The following is a 14,526-nucleotide window of genomic DNA, read 5'->3' as shown; positions in this document are numbered from 1 at the left end:
TTTATTTTATATTAGTACTTATGCTTAATTTGTATTGATATATTCTACACTTTCCTACTTCTTTTAAGACTTTTAAATGGGAGCATCTGTAACTGAAGGCAATTTCCCCTCAAGGATCAATAAAGTATTTCTGATTATGATTATGATATAAAATGTAAAAAAGTATTTTGTAGCCCCTCGGTATGAGAGCGTTTTTTTAAATTTTTTATTTTTTATGTGAAACTTCTTTATTTTTTACCTGTTTTAATAATCATTTTTGTTTTGGGAGAGGAAGAAACCTCCGTGGATAAAACAAACATGTTTCCCAAACCTCTGCTCGAGTACCACTTGTGCATGTTTTAGATCCCTCTCTGCTCCAAAACAGCTGATTCAAATGATCAAATCGTTATGAAGCTGCCTGATAACAAGCTGATCATTTAATTCAGCTGTGTGGGTGCAGACAAAAAAAAAAATGGCACTCAATGAGGTTTGGGAAACACTGGTGTGGATGTAAAGTTATCAGAGAAAAAAGGTGAGCACGCGTCCCATCTCTGACTCGCCAAATAACACTGAATCTGCTTTATTCAGTGTTTTACTGGTTCATTTGTTTTTGGAGAGGAAGGGACCTCCAGGTACAAACGCTGAAGGAAAGTTTCAGCTGATTTCAGTCTGCAATCCTCACTGCTAGATGCCACTAAATCCCCCAAAATTTTACACACTATTCCTTTAAATTGCAAAATTGGTCAAAAGGAGGCTATTTAAATGACTTTGATATATAAGGACTTTTACAGAAGTAATGACTGAAAATACATGGCTTTAGTATCCATTGTGGTATTTCTTTTTGTAAATACTTTACGTGACACTGACATTATTTATAAATCTAAAACAAACGTTGGACCTGTGGATTAATTAATAGAAATGCTCTATTAGCTACTTTTATCTGACACTGTACAGGTCACAGAAGTTCACGCATACTCAACTCACTTTGCTTGGGGGCCACTTTTGCAGTCACAGCAGCCACATACACGTTTGTAGGATTTTAGGACATTTCTGGGATTTGAGGACATTTCTGGTATTTGATGTCGTTTGTAGGACGTTCGTACATTTTTCAAGTTTTAAGGACATTTCTAAACTGTAAAAGTGCCTGGATTTTAGGACGTTTCTAAGATTTAAGGACATTTTTAGGATGCTTCTAAGATTTTAGGACATTTCTAGGACACTAGGGGCTTAGCTAGGACCTCCATCGGGAGGTGTGGGTGATCCTTTTTATAAACAAGCTCTTCTTTGCTGCTGTTTTATTCACTCTGGCACCTGATGTGCACTAAAACTACAGTAACAACTCCCAGTGTGACTCACTTTATTATCGTCAGAAAATGGTTGGGGGGCCAGATTTGGCCCGCGGGCCGTAAGTTGAGTATCACTGCAGTAGTGCATTAAGGCCAGAGATGTCAGAGGTAAATAAATCATACATGACATGTGTGACAAACGTTAAAAAACGACACAACAGGGAGCAGTTTTGTACCTTGGAGATGATGAGCGGCTCTCCGTGCTCCAGGCCGCCCTGCAGGGTGAATCCCCACGGCGCTCCTCCCTGCAGCCGGGCCTCCACCAGCACCCAGCCGCCTCCTCCTCCTCGTCCGCCCGCCGCCTGCTGCTGCTGGAGCCCCGCCCGGACGCCGTTCTCCATGCCCGGCCGGGGTGCGCTCTCTCCGGGCTCCAGTTGTCCTCAGCCCGGCTGCGGCCCGGCGCACCGAGGAAGGGGGGACTGCGGGAAACGACCTCTCCTTCACGAGCGCATTTCCTTCATTCATTTATAACTCCTCGATGAGAAAAAGTGAAACGGAGGTGTCCGAGCACCGAGCTGCGTTTCCTGCTGCAAAGTGCATTCCTGGAGTGCAGAGAGCGGCTGAAACAGACTCCAAAAACACGCCGAAACCAGCCGCTACAGGTCTGAGGAGGAAGTTTTAAAAGTTTACTGAGAGGAGAAAGTCATAAAAACTTCAACAAGGTCTGATCAGATCTGCTCAAACACAAATCCAAACCTCCCCTCTCTCTCTCTGTCTGTCTCTCTCTCTATCTCTCTTCCGAAAATCAGTTTAGCATCACAATGGGATTTACTGCGACTCACTGAGCGAAAAGAAAGGAGGGAGACAGAGAGGGAGAGAGAGAGAGGGGGACGAGAGAGGAGAGGGTGAGGTAGACAGGCAAAAAAGACACATGAAAAAAGAAAGAGGAGAGTGAGGTAGGTGGGAAATAAGTCATGCGTTAGGTTTGATTTCTTTGAAAAACACCGAGAAAAGGAAATAAGCAACATAACAACACATGGCCCTAAAAAAGAGTAAACAGTTATACTGGAGAAAAAAATGCAAAAAATAAAACGACCTGGAATACATGCAGAAAAAAAATAAAATAGAAATAAATATGTGTACTATTTTTTTTTTATAACATAATTTTGCACATATACAGGACTAGGCAAATGTTTTAAGCCACCTTGAACTTTGTTATTTTAAGATTATAATGATCATACACATTTATTTCTAAGTAGTCTTTTTATTAAAATACAACAAAAATATATATACAGTATTAGAAATGCAAATATTCCAGAATAAAACAAATTATTGGAAGTATTTAGTATGACCTTCCTTTCAACTCAGCATGTCTTTTGGGCAGAAAATATGAAATTAAAATATTAATCTTCTGTATTTTCACACTAAATATTGTAAATAATATTGACTTCAGTCTGAAGAGGCCATTTTCTTCTAATTCATTTGGTATTTTAATGCATTGTACATATTTTCTGTATTCATTGTATGTAATGTGTGTGTATATATGGTTGTTTATATAATTTTGTAATAAGCACAAGAAAACGAAGCAGGTGTTAATGATTGTTCACTGTTTTGTTTTATTGTTAAATACAAAAAAACCCTCCAAACAAATTAATTAAAATAAGTCACCAAAAATTCTGTAACATTATATATATATATATATATATATATATATATATATATATATATATATATATATATATATATGAAACTAATATTTTTTTTCTAGGCATTGTTACCTTTTAAAAAATATATATTTTCCTAATTATTCTTGACCTCTTTTCTGAGGTAAGCTCTTCGTGAGCAAACTGATGTGGAGCCAGATTTTAAAGGGTTAAATCTAATGTCTGTTTTATTGTATTTTGTTGTGTTGTTATTAAAGTAAAAAACAAAAACGAACAAGAAAATCACCTGAAATAGTGCAATTTTTTTCCGTTGACATAATTTTGAAAATATAATTTCTAATGATTATAGATATATATTTTTCTGGACATTTTTTCTTATTTTATTTTAATAATTTTCTTAAAATTCTAAATAATATTGGTCATTTTCTTTGGGAAAAATTAATAAAAAAAACCCTCAAAAATAAAAATAAAAAAGAGAGTAAGTGGATAAAAGCGGGCCTGGCGCTGAGCGTTTCCTGTGTGTGTGCTGATGAGCTGTAATCCAATCCTTCACAGCAGAGCTGAACTCTGCAGCAGCAGCTCCGACACTGTTTCCATTCACACTGGAACCAGATTACTGCGGCGAGCCACATTAAACTGTCTGCTGGATCTAATCCTTTACACGCTTCACAACAAACTGAGTTTAAATCTGCTGTTTGATGATCACACTTCGGCCGAAACGTCTCATCAGCTGTTATAGGACAACTCCACCCCCCAAAATGTGTTTATCAGTTACTCACCTCGTGCGATGTTGAATTTGTGAAGATAATTTTGTTTTTCTTGCATGCCTTCGGTGAACGAAGAATCTAAAAATTGAGAGAAATTTGCTAAATTGAAGACAAAAAAAACAAACAAATCACTTTGCATGTGGTATATTAATATTGTGTTTTTTTTCATCTAAAAACATAGTGCCATCATGACAAAAACCTGGCATTTAAAGGGTTAAAATTCTGAAAATTAATGAATATTTGACTTTAATGATTCGGACTGATGGTGGGAGTCACTGCACAAAAACTGATCGTGTGTAAAAATCAATGTGGCTGCAAATCATTGACATATCGCAGGCTGTGATAATCAAAAAATAATAATCCACTTAGCATGTAGTGACCCGACTGTTTTAATCTAAAAACATGGTGGCATCATTATAAAAACAAACTAGCATCTGAAGGGTTAAAATTCTAAATATGACTGAATATTTGATATTAATGATCAGGACTGATGGTTACAGATTGAACTCAATGAAAGTAGAAAACAATATATTATTATATAATATATTAATGTACAATATTTTTAAAGTTTGATTTTGAAAAGTGCATTTTGTGCGCAGAGCGATACCAGTGTGTGTAACATTAAAGCGGAGCCCTAAGGGTTAATGAGAAGAGGTTTTATGAATGGTTGTACTGTGGGATTTGTCTGACTGTCAAAAGCTCAACATTAGAGGACTTCTGCTGAGGACGCAGCGGTTTGCAGCTGCCTGAGGTCGCCATCTAGAGGTTACCATGACAATCGCATTACGCTTTTCCTGATGACCCTTTAACCCTTTAAACCTGGAGTGACATCACTTTTCTTGTGCTGCTTTTAGACGCCTTACTGTATTTAACCCTTTAAACACTGAGCATATTGCTGTAAAAAAATCTCAAAAAAACACAAGACTTGAAAAAGGTTTTTAAATATATACTTATTGTGTATTTTTGGGGGCATTTGTAGAATATTTACCGGGGTATTGCTTTTTATTCCTGTGTTCCATTTTTTGTTTTTCCAATTTTCAGGTTGTTTTCTTTTACTTTTTACTATTTTCTTGCCAGTTTAAGGGGTAATTTCGTTCCTTTTTTTGTGCTAATACCTGCCTTCTTTCCATTTTTTTATTAAATAAAGGGGGGGGGGGGATTAAGGTTTCACAGGGTTAAAATGTCATTGAAAAAAAGGAAATGCATGCATTTGTTTCCAAAAAGCACGGTGCTGGGGTGTCCTGTGGCTCACCTCACAGAGCAGAAGCCGCATGCACAAAGGCTTCATCCTCACTGCAGCAGGTTCGATTCCACGTCGTCTCTCTCTGTCCGCAGTTTTCCTATCATAATAAAGGCAAAAAGCCAAAAAAAACACACAAAACACACAACGGCAATCGAATGAGGAAGTTTCTCCCTTTCATTTCTATTCAATATTTCACAGAAGATTTTAAAAATGGTATTATTTTATGGAAAGCTGGAGTTACGTTACCTGTAAAGCTTTTAATAATCACCGTTAAACTGTACTTTCAATAATATCAGAGCACTGTGAGAGTTCAATTGTCAAGATGATCTCAAAACTGCAACATGATTACTGAGGTGAGTCAAAACACCTCCCAGCAGTCCTTCTGTTTTAAACATTTACATTTAACATGTTTTATATACCGTAAAAGGTCAGAAAACAAACAGTTTAAAGTGATTCTGATAAGGCACTGAGACAAATATAAGCAAACGTGCAAACAAAAGAATATAAACGATACGTATATAAATGTGCAATTCATAAAAAATAATAATTATTGCTTCAAAAGATTTTGATTTAACCAAAACTTGAACACTGAATAAAAACAGGAACGTTTAAACATCTTTACATGCATAGATTTTTTTTTAAGAGATGACTGTTTGCAGGTCTTTAAATTTGTTTTACAGCTGTGCAGCAGCTGGTAAAGAGAAAACAGCATTAAAACCTAAACAAACTGCGAATAAAAGGTCATTTTAACATTTTTAGACTTCTATTAAAAAGTTACAGTACTTCGATGTTTTAATTGCCCATTAGCATCACAAGTTAAATAACAAAGATAAGCACATTAAAATGATTTATAGTCGTCCAATGCATCATTTACAAAACTGTAGATCTCCACCCATGACTGCTCAATATATATTAAATAAAAGGTTTACACGTTTGTTTGTGACTTTTCTTCAGAAAATACAAATGTAACGTGTCCTGAAAACTGCATTTATATAAAACTCTGATTGTAAATGTTGGAATAAATCTCATTATTTTCACCTTAAAACCACGCAGGGACACAGAAATGTGGTTTGAGCACAGGGAATAAGGCTTTTTTTCTATCTTTAATAATTCTGTGTGATTTATTTATGTTTTTTGGGAAAGGCTCTCCAGACCACGACAGCTTTGCACAAAAATATTCAAAATACTGTAGTGCTTCGAGATAACCGCTACGTCCGTTTTATTGGGTTTCATTCATGAAATGTTGATTTGCACATAAAACACGTTTTGGTACTAAAACGTATGCTGGAATCATGAACGCCGTGGGAAAACCGTGTTTGATCGTGGGCACGTGTCTATGTAAATAGCCACCAACCACCATCTGAGAAGATGGAGATTACTCTGGATATATTTATGAACGTGCAATAGTCATTGTCATCTGCCGATCAAACTAAATAACAGCAGGTCTGTGTGAAAACAACAAACATTTATAAATATATGTGCTATTTATAGACCAAATACAGAAGGTTTTTTGTATTTAGCAACTGTTCATGTGTGCAAGTTTTGATCAGTTTTCTTTTGTTGTAATATTTATCTTTTATAGAGAATCTGAATGTCACTGAGTTACTGTTGTTTAATTGTTGTGTGTGTGTGTATATATATATATATATATATATATATATGTGTGTGTGTGTGTGTGTGTATATACATATACATATATATGTATGTGTGTGTGTGTGTGTGTGTATATATATATATATATATATATATATATATATATATATATATATATATATATATATATATAGTGAACCACACCTTGATTTGATCACTTTAATGCTGTTAAAATGCAAATTTACAAATTGTGGGACAAGTGAAGATTTATCTTAATGTTAGTTTTTACTAAATATTTGAGGGCAAACTACATTCATGTTGACAAATACAACTATATCACTTATTTTGTTGCAATTGAATGTTCTTGAAATTAATGAAATACTCTCTTTTTTTTCAATTATCGCAAAAATACCTTGAAATATTGTGATATTATTTTACAGCCATATCGCCCACCCCTCGCTGGAATACACACAAAATCCCTCTGCTCATGTTTCATGAATGAGACCCAAATTCTTCAGATAAATTCGGATGTGGTTTTACTGATTGTGATATCCGGACGAAGCTGTCAGTGACCGCCACACGACAGTTGGCGAGTGATGTCATCATATCTGTTAGGGTGTTAAAGACAAAAACAAAACCCTAAACTGACCTCGAGCTCCACAAACTGTGAAGCTCTAAACCTCCTCCGACACGCTGTGGATCGTCTCTATGATCTTCTTCTTCAGTTTCTTCACTTTATCCGGCGGCGTCTCGTTCAGACACTCCTCCACGTACTTCAGGAACCCGGCGTGCGGCGACGCCATCTGGCTCTGACAGAACGTCCTCATGAAGTCCAGCACCTCGCTGGTGGGGGGCGGGTGCCGACGGCTCGCTCGCTTGCGTCCCGACACCCTGCTGTCGGTGCGAGAGGAGGTTGTGGACGGGGAGGAGGAGGGCGAGGAGTGCCGGGAGTCTGGGGGAGTCGGCGAGGGAGGGGCTTCTATGCTCCGTTTAGCCGTGTGGTTGGCGCCGTGGTAATGGCTGGTTAGTGCCTGGCCGTCCAGGCGGAGGAGGCCGGGCTCCTGCGGCTCACTGAAGCGGAGGTCGTCGGGTCGCTCGTCCTCGTCGCAGGAGTCGCAGAGGAACATCAGCTCGCGGTAGTGTTTCCACTTTGGGAGGTAAAAGTCCTCCGAGCCGCACGTTTTGTTCGAGCTCACCGCCTTGTGTTCACGCTGGAAGATCGTTCGCAAGTTCCTGAATTTTGTTTTTATGTCTTCCACTGAAGAAGTGAGAATCACAGAAACTGTTAGCCTCAACAGCTCTGGAAGGAATTATCAACGCTTTCGACTTGGACCGTTTTCTCCATGTTTTTGAGTCAAAGTCACGGATGGAATAAGGTTTCGAAAAAGTGCTGCAGTATTAAACGAGAGCGCTGCACCTGGTAGCAGAAAACTGGCTGCAGCGTAACCACTCAGCACATGTTTGTTTGTTTTTGCCGCTGACAGGCTCAGATTATTATTCTAAGTGTCTGACAACATTAAAGAAAGAATCCTACAGAGACAGACCTTTTTATTAAACAGTAAGATCCTTTTCAGAAACAACCCAAAAATCACGATCCTCGAACCCACCAGAGTCTGTTTGACTTAACAGTCATTTTAGTGTGAGCCAGCATATTTTCACATCAAACTGAGCAAATTAAGGATTTATTTCAACCAAACCAGAGCTGGTGATTGTTGAAACAGTATAAAACCGAACTGAGATGGTTTTTGAGTTTTCCTTTGTTTCAGTTGACTTTGAATGATATTGTATATTCAGGTCAAATCTTTTATGTCTTTATTCTCATTTTCTGTATTTTTGTTTTTATATTTTCTAAATATTTTTTTTCTATGTTTAATGTTGCACTGAGCCGCCGTAACAAGTGAATTTCTCCAGTGTGTTTGTTTTATCTTTCTCTTATCTTTATTTTAACTTAACTTTAACTTTTATTTTACGCAAAGAGACTGGTGGATTTCATGGTAGCTATTTTAAGGCTTTTAATTATTATAAAGGATCTTACTGTTTAATAAAAAGTCGTTCTCTGCAGGATCTTTTCCGTAACAAACAATCTGAGCCCGTCAGTGGCAAAAACAAACATTTTAAGTGGGAGCAAAGTGACAAACATGCCCGAGCGGTTACACTGCAGTCTGTTTCGCTGCTGCAGCGCTCTCGCTCGATACTTTACTTTACTTACTAACACACGAAAACATGAGAAAATAGGGTCCAGGTTGAAAAAGTTACCATTTAAGATCACAATTTGACTGATTTGTGCAACTAATGAACTGAAATACAGCTCTATCATCTCTTCAGATGCTGCCTGCTTTGTTTCGTTTGTTCTGGTACACATTACATTTCTTAAATATTTAATTTTATGTTAAAGTCAGAGTTATCACTGTTACCTGTGAATGGGACCGGCTCGTTCTCAGACAGGAGGCTGCTCAGCGTCTCCAGCAGACTCTGTCTCAGCAGCCTGTTCCTGTAGCTCTCCGACCTGTGGTTCCACAAACAGCTGTTCCCTAAAAAAAGGCACATCAGTCTATTATACAACTGTTTATAAAACACCAGCAATTTAAGAAACCAGCAACCAAATGTCACACATCCCATGATAAACCTATAGCAGTATAGCAAGCCATTTCAAAAAAACATCTTAAAGGCAAACCAACAACTTTCCAAAAACAAAGTCTGTTTCTATTTAACAATCACCAACTGTGATTGGTCAGTAAATAAATGAATAAATAAATAAATAAATAGATAAATAAAGTCAATTTCAAAGCCAGTAAATCTGCACAGTTTCATCAAAGAGTAAAGATTTTTTTGTTTAAGTGGAGAAATTAATAAATTATTTGACTCTTAAGATTCACCAGAACTATAAAGGTACTAATAAAAACACACGCTGTCTTTTATTAACACATGAAACAACATTATTACATCCACACAGCACCTTAACCCTTTGAAACCTGTGCAGATTGGTCTGATTTTTGTGCAAAATGAGGGTAAAGGAAATAAGCAAAATTAGCAAGAAATTCATCAAAACTTTAAAGAAAAAACACCATTAAAATAAGAAAAAGGGTGGCAAAAAATGTATAATTAAATTTTCTGGTTATTTTCTTGACACCTTTTATTGATTTCACAAAATTCCTGTGACACCTCTTGCCAAGTTGCCTTTTTTCCCCATGTTTTTTTTTTTAATAAATCCAACCAATTTGGTCAGGTTTGAAAGGGTTAAAGAAAAGTTCATCCCAAAATAAAAAAATAACATATTTTCCCTCTTACCTTTAGTGCTATTTATCAATCCCAATCAGTGATACTGATTTTACAATCATATTTTAAAAAATGTTTTATTTATCACAAAGGGAAACTCAGTTTCACTTCACTAACACTGCAGGTAAGAGGAAAAAATCTGTCTATCAGAAATAGAGCTTTTTAATTTGAATTTATTATACTTCTTTTAAATTTTTTTTATTATTTTATTTATTAAACTATTATAATCTTTAAAAAAAACATCAGAAATAGAAAAGATGCCACTAACCAGCGTAAAACGATATGAGCTGCTGGACTTTGGTCTCGTCCCAGTGGCAGCGGGAGTCGTTGCTCAGTCTGCCGTCAGCTTGAAGTGAACCAGAGAAACTTAAAGGGGAGGCGTTTCGACAAGCTTTGGAGTCGGGTAGCGACGTGGACGGAGAGACGGGGAGCGTGGCGGTTTGACTCGATAGTTTGAGGTGATCTGGAGACGCAGAGAAGAAGATTTGGTACGCAGCGCTGGTGTTGGTTTTGGCGTCATCGCTGGAGGGAGCGGAGGGGCTGTTGAACCTGACGTTGTTGATTTGGGTAGAGCTGGAGGAGAAGCTGCTCAGGGTGGAGGACGGCGTTTGGTTTCCGTGCTCCAGGTCCTTGTCCTCCTGCGGCGTCAGGATCTGCAGGTCGTCGGGGCTGTCGTCCTCGTCGCAGGACTCGCAGAGGAAGAGCAGCTGCTGGTAGTGTTTCCACTTGGACACGTAGAGTTTGTCAGACAGCTTGCTCGCCTGGACCGCTTTGTACTCGCGGTTAAAAACTGTCCGCAGGTTCTTGAACTTGCACTTCACGTCTTCAACTGCAAAACAGCAACAAAGGAGTCACTTCACACGAGCTGGTGGATAAATATTCACATCACATCATAAAACAAAATGCTGAATCCTCATGTTCAGTATCATTTTACAGCTCTCGTGTTTGTTTGTTTTGGTGCAGAGCAAAGCGTTATCAGGTGACAGAAACAAAATAAACGATACAGCATAATATGAAAGGACAGATGTTTTTTTATCGTCAGATGATTTTTTTCGTCATATCACACAGACCTAGGTGATATCACTCTCAAGCCACTTGATGCAGTGTATCACTCCGCCGTCAGATTTATAATTGGCGACGGCTTTAAGACGCATCACTGTTTACTGTACGAAGACGCTGTTTGACAGTCGCTGGCTGCAAGATGAGAGCAATGCTGCTTCTGATTTATTGACAAACCGATTATTAGTAAACTCCCTGGGTATCTTGTGGGTCTTTTAAAGCATAGAACAATGTGTCGCTGCACTTAGGTCTTAACATCATTTGGTACTCAAAAATCATTACGTCAGCACTGAAATCGGGAAGTTTGCTTTTAAAGATTATGCCCCGCACCATCAGAACAACCTTCAGAAGCTAAAATGAGTCACACTTATCCCTTTCAGTCAGTCTAAGTCTCTGCTGACTGACAAAGCGCACGGTGCGTTCGTGTGTTTGTTGTCCTTTGTGTTGCTGTTTGGAGTATCTGATGTATGCAGTGTGTGATTTAATGTTCACTTCAGGATCAGAGATACTTCTCGTGTTTCAGCGACATACATTGTGGTGTGCCTTTGTTGGTTTTAGTTTGTAATGTAATCAGGGCGTCGTTGTGAAATAGAGTTTGCTCTCAAAGGCCTTCCCTGTTTAAATAAAGGTTAAATTTAAGCAATATTTGCCTGAAAAGGTGACCAAGTGGTCGGACAGCTGAGCCCTCAGATCCTCCAGCAGCCTCAGTCTGAGCTGACGGTTGTTGTGGTTTTCAGACTTCTTGTTCCAGAGACAGCTATGCTCTGCGAAAAAAACCCAAAAAACACATCAAATACAAAACACTGCCACAAGAATCCAAACTATGGTTATGTTTTGTCTGTTTTTGTTTACCGGAGTAGAAAGCTATGAGTGCTCGCTCCCTCTCTTCCGTCCAGAAACATTTAACCATCATGTTGGTGGGGACGCAGGAGGGCGAGGAGGTGGACTGGTTGGGGAGGAAGGAGATGATCAGTCCCGGGGACGTGAGGACGGGCTGGCTGTCCTCCTGTGGAACAGTCAGCGGTGACAGCGGCGGGTCGCAGAGGCCGTCCTCCTGGTCCCAGCAGCCCTGCAGGAACATCAGCTGCTGGTAGTGCTTCCACTGCGGCACGAACACGTCGTCCGACCTGCACACCTTACTCGCCTTCACCATCTTGTACTGACGCTGGAAGGTCGTACGAAGGTTCTTGAACTTGTTTTTGATGTCTTCAACTGAGAACAGCAACAGCAGAGCGGACGTTTTGTTTTCTTTGTCACAAAATGCAGCTTTAACAGGGTGCCAACAATCAGAAACTTGAATTTAACTCTTTTTAAGACTTTTTAAGATCTTTTTTTAAATCAAATTTAAGACCAAATTTTTGAAAATAATCTTTTCTTTCTCAAGCACTAAAGGCAAGCAGTTCGTGTATGTGGTCCTGTTCAGAGTTAGGTTTTATGCAGGACAAAAGCTATAAAGGTATAAAGGACTCAGTAAAAAGTTTACAAATGTTGACTTTGAAGCAGAAAAGCTTGACTCACAAAAAGAAATTAAAAGCTGGATAAATTGAATTAGATAAAATGTTTGTGGCAAATAAAACCTCAAAAACTAAACTTTAAGACAATTTAATGACTTTTAATGCCTAATACACATAAAATCGAATTTGGAGGACTTTTTAAGGACCTGCAGACACCCTGTTGAAGAAGATCGGCGTCTCGGACCGCAGTCTTACTTGAGAAAGGAACAGGAGGCGGGTGAGCCGACAGAAGGATCCTCAGGTGCTCCAGAGTTTTCCATCGCAGCTGTCGGTTCTTGTAGCTCTCTGACTTGTGGTTCCACAGACAGCTGTGCTCTGAGAAATGAAAACAAACGACATGCAGGTTTCCCAAACATTTTCATGGACATTTACTAAACTTTTACATGACTTTTCAAGCATCCAAAATACTTTTTTTTCTTAGTTTTTCAGATTCAAACTCTATTCAGGCATAATTTCAGCTAGCCGGGATGCAAGAAAGAAGAGACATTATGTGGAGAAAAATTAAGATACTTTTCCAAAACTTTAAAAGACAAATTATGACATTGAAAAAGTGATTTATAAAATTTCATGACTTTTCCATGACTGTTTGAACCCTGACTACTGTTAGTCATTTTGTTTTTAAATCCAAAATCAAAATGATATTTAGCATTTATTTGGCATTTTGCTGATTTATCTGTATTGGTATTTTATTTTAATGATCACTGATAAAATTAGCTGATTAAAAAGTGCAAACAAAGTGTCCACATGGGAGATACTTATACTTTGTAAAACTTCAGGGAGCTATTTTTATTTATTCTTTTCTATTTAAATTCTGCCTAGTCTATATAGTTGAGCGTCATGAATATTCTTAAGAAGTGCACTTTTTAAAAATTTTTCTTTTCTTTGTACTAGTGAGATATACAGGTACAGCATTAAGTATAAAGTATAAATACACAAAGTAAAGTGAATACATGCATGGGCTATTATTTCCATAGTGGTGGTTTTGGATTTGTGATGTATGATGATAATATTTACTGTAGCAAATACTTTTTGGAGTATTATTAGTCAACTCAAGTTTGTAAAATATGCAGGAGGTCCTTATTAAGTCAAGTGCATTAGTGTATTTTAGGATTATCATATGTGGAAAACCTGTGTGAGGGAGTCATTTATTTATTACCTAAAAAAGGCAGTCTCTAAAATATATGTGCATTAGGCTTAAAACAACACTGAATTAAATATGTATATTTGTCTACTATAATGCATACACATAATAATGATGATATTGCTTAAATGTGCCCAAAACTCACTCATAAAATTTAACTTATGTCACTTTTACGTATTCGCTGTTATAAGCTAATTTAATAATATGAATATGGATGTGAGGCTAAAACCTAGCTTAAATTACTGACAAAATATATTAAAAAAATTAGTTTATGTGGATTTTTTTTTCCTCTTTACTTAATTCTCAAGCAATTTATAGTCAATTACAAACTCTCCTACTTAAATTTTAGCTATTTTAATTCAAATTAAAGTATAAAACGTTGGTAAAAAAGACACCAATAGTTAATTTTAACGTCTTTTGGGAGCTAACTGCACTTCAGTTGCTAGTCGCCATTGCTGTTACCCATCTGTGTCGCTTATTTCTAACCGCCGTCGATGTCGTCGAGCAACGGTTGCCCCCAGTTGTTGCGGCTTCCGACAACACGTCGATGAAAACGGCAACTTTTGTGAAAACGACAAGTAGCTGTGGTCGCAGAGTGTCGGACTTACTGGAGAAAAATGCAATGAGCGCCCTCTCTTTCTCCTCCGTCCAGTAGCGCTCCGGAGTGAAGCTGAACGGAGGGACCTCCATGTTTGTTGTTACCGTTAGAGCCTTCTTCTTCACCGCCGCGGCTTGGTCACATGACCCTCAATCCAGGCTCTGATTGGACGAGCGCTCCGTACTAAACCCGCATTGCCCAGTAGAGGTCGCTGTTGATTGGTCCGTTTCGCCCTCAATGAAGCTGTTGCCCAAAAGTCAACCATGATGTCAACAAACACTACTGTATTCACTAAATACTGTTTTCTACACATATATTTTTATTTTATTTATTTTAAATCAATTAAATAATGCATGTAATGACTTTTAATTAACGTGTTTTTTCTTTTTCTTTCTTTCTTTCTTTT

General features: G+C 37.9%; 2 protein-coding genes across 5 annotated transcripts in view; both read right to left on the bottom strand.

The window, feature by feature from the left end:
* Positions 1–1,671, bottom strand: part of shroom3 (shroom family member 3) — a 63,426-nt gene extending 61,755 nt beyond the window's left edge. Inside the window, exon 1 of the mRNA XM_088070590.1 lies at positions 1,502–1,671. Coding sequence (XP_087926716.1) covers positions 1,502–1,666 — 165 coding nt within the window. The 5' untranslated portion in view covers positions 1,667–1,671. The remainder of the gene's footprint in view (positions 1–1,501) is intronic.
* A 2,056-nt stretch (positions 1,672–3,727) lies between these two features.
* Positions 3,728–14,288, bottom strand: LOC121959863 (uncharacterized). 4 transcript variants are annotated; one of them, XR_015775084.1, is made up of 9 exons: positions 14,131–14,288; positions 12,577–12,696; positions 11,720–12,079; positions 11,518–11,631; positions 10,077–10,637; positions 8,947–9,063; positions 7,182–7,790; positions 4,949–5,036; positions 3,728–3,774 (listed from the first exon to the last, which is right to left on the bottom strand). XR_015775084.1 is itself a non-coding variant. In XM_042509382.2 (7 exons), the coding sequence occupies exons 1-7, from the start codon at positions 14,210–14,212 to the stop codon at positions 7,207–7,209; spliced, it is 1,938 nt and encodes a 645-aa protein (XP_042365316.1). In that variant the 5' UTR covers positions 14,213–14,288; the 3' UTR covers positions 6,689–7,206. The 4 variants fall into 4 exon arrangements, 3 of the variants coding, with proteins under 3 accessions (XP_042365316.1, XP_087926720.1, XP_087926721.1); XM_042509382.2 differs by lacking the exons at positions 3,728–3,774; positions 4,949–5,036 and having other exon boundaries at positions 6,689–7,790; XM_088070594.1 differs by lacking the exons at positions 3,728–3,774; positions 4,949–5,036; positions 14,131–14,288 and adding an exon at positions 13,985–14,123 and having other exon boundaries at positions 6,689–7,790.
* Positions 14,289–14,526: the final 238 nt, after the last annotated feature.

The sequence above is a fragment of the Plectropomus leopardus genome, chromosome 20 (assembly GCF_026936395.1).
Source record: "Plectropomus leopardus strain MGB_pleo_1.0 chromosome 20, ASM2693639v1, whole genome shotgun sequence".
Classification (NCBI taxonomy): Eukaryota; Metazoa; Chordata; class Actinopteri; order Perciformes; family Serranidae; genus Plectropomus; species Plectropomus leopardus.
The sequence above is the reverse complement of the archived record's forward strand: the minus strand, read 5'-3'. Positions and strand labels throughout refer to the sequence as shown.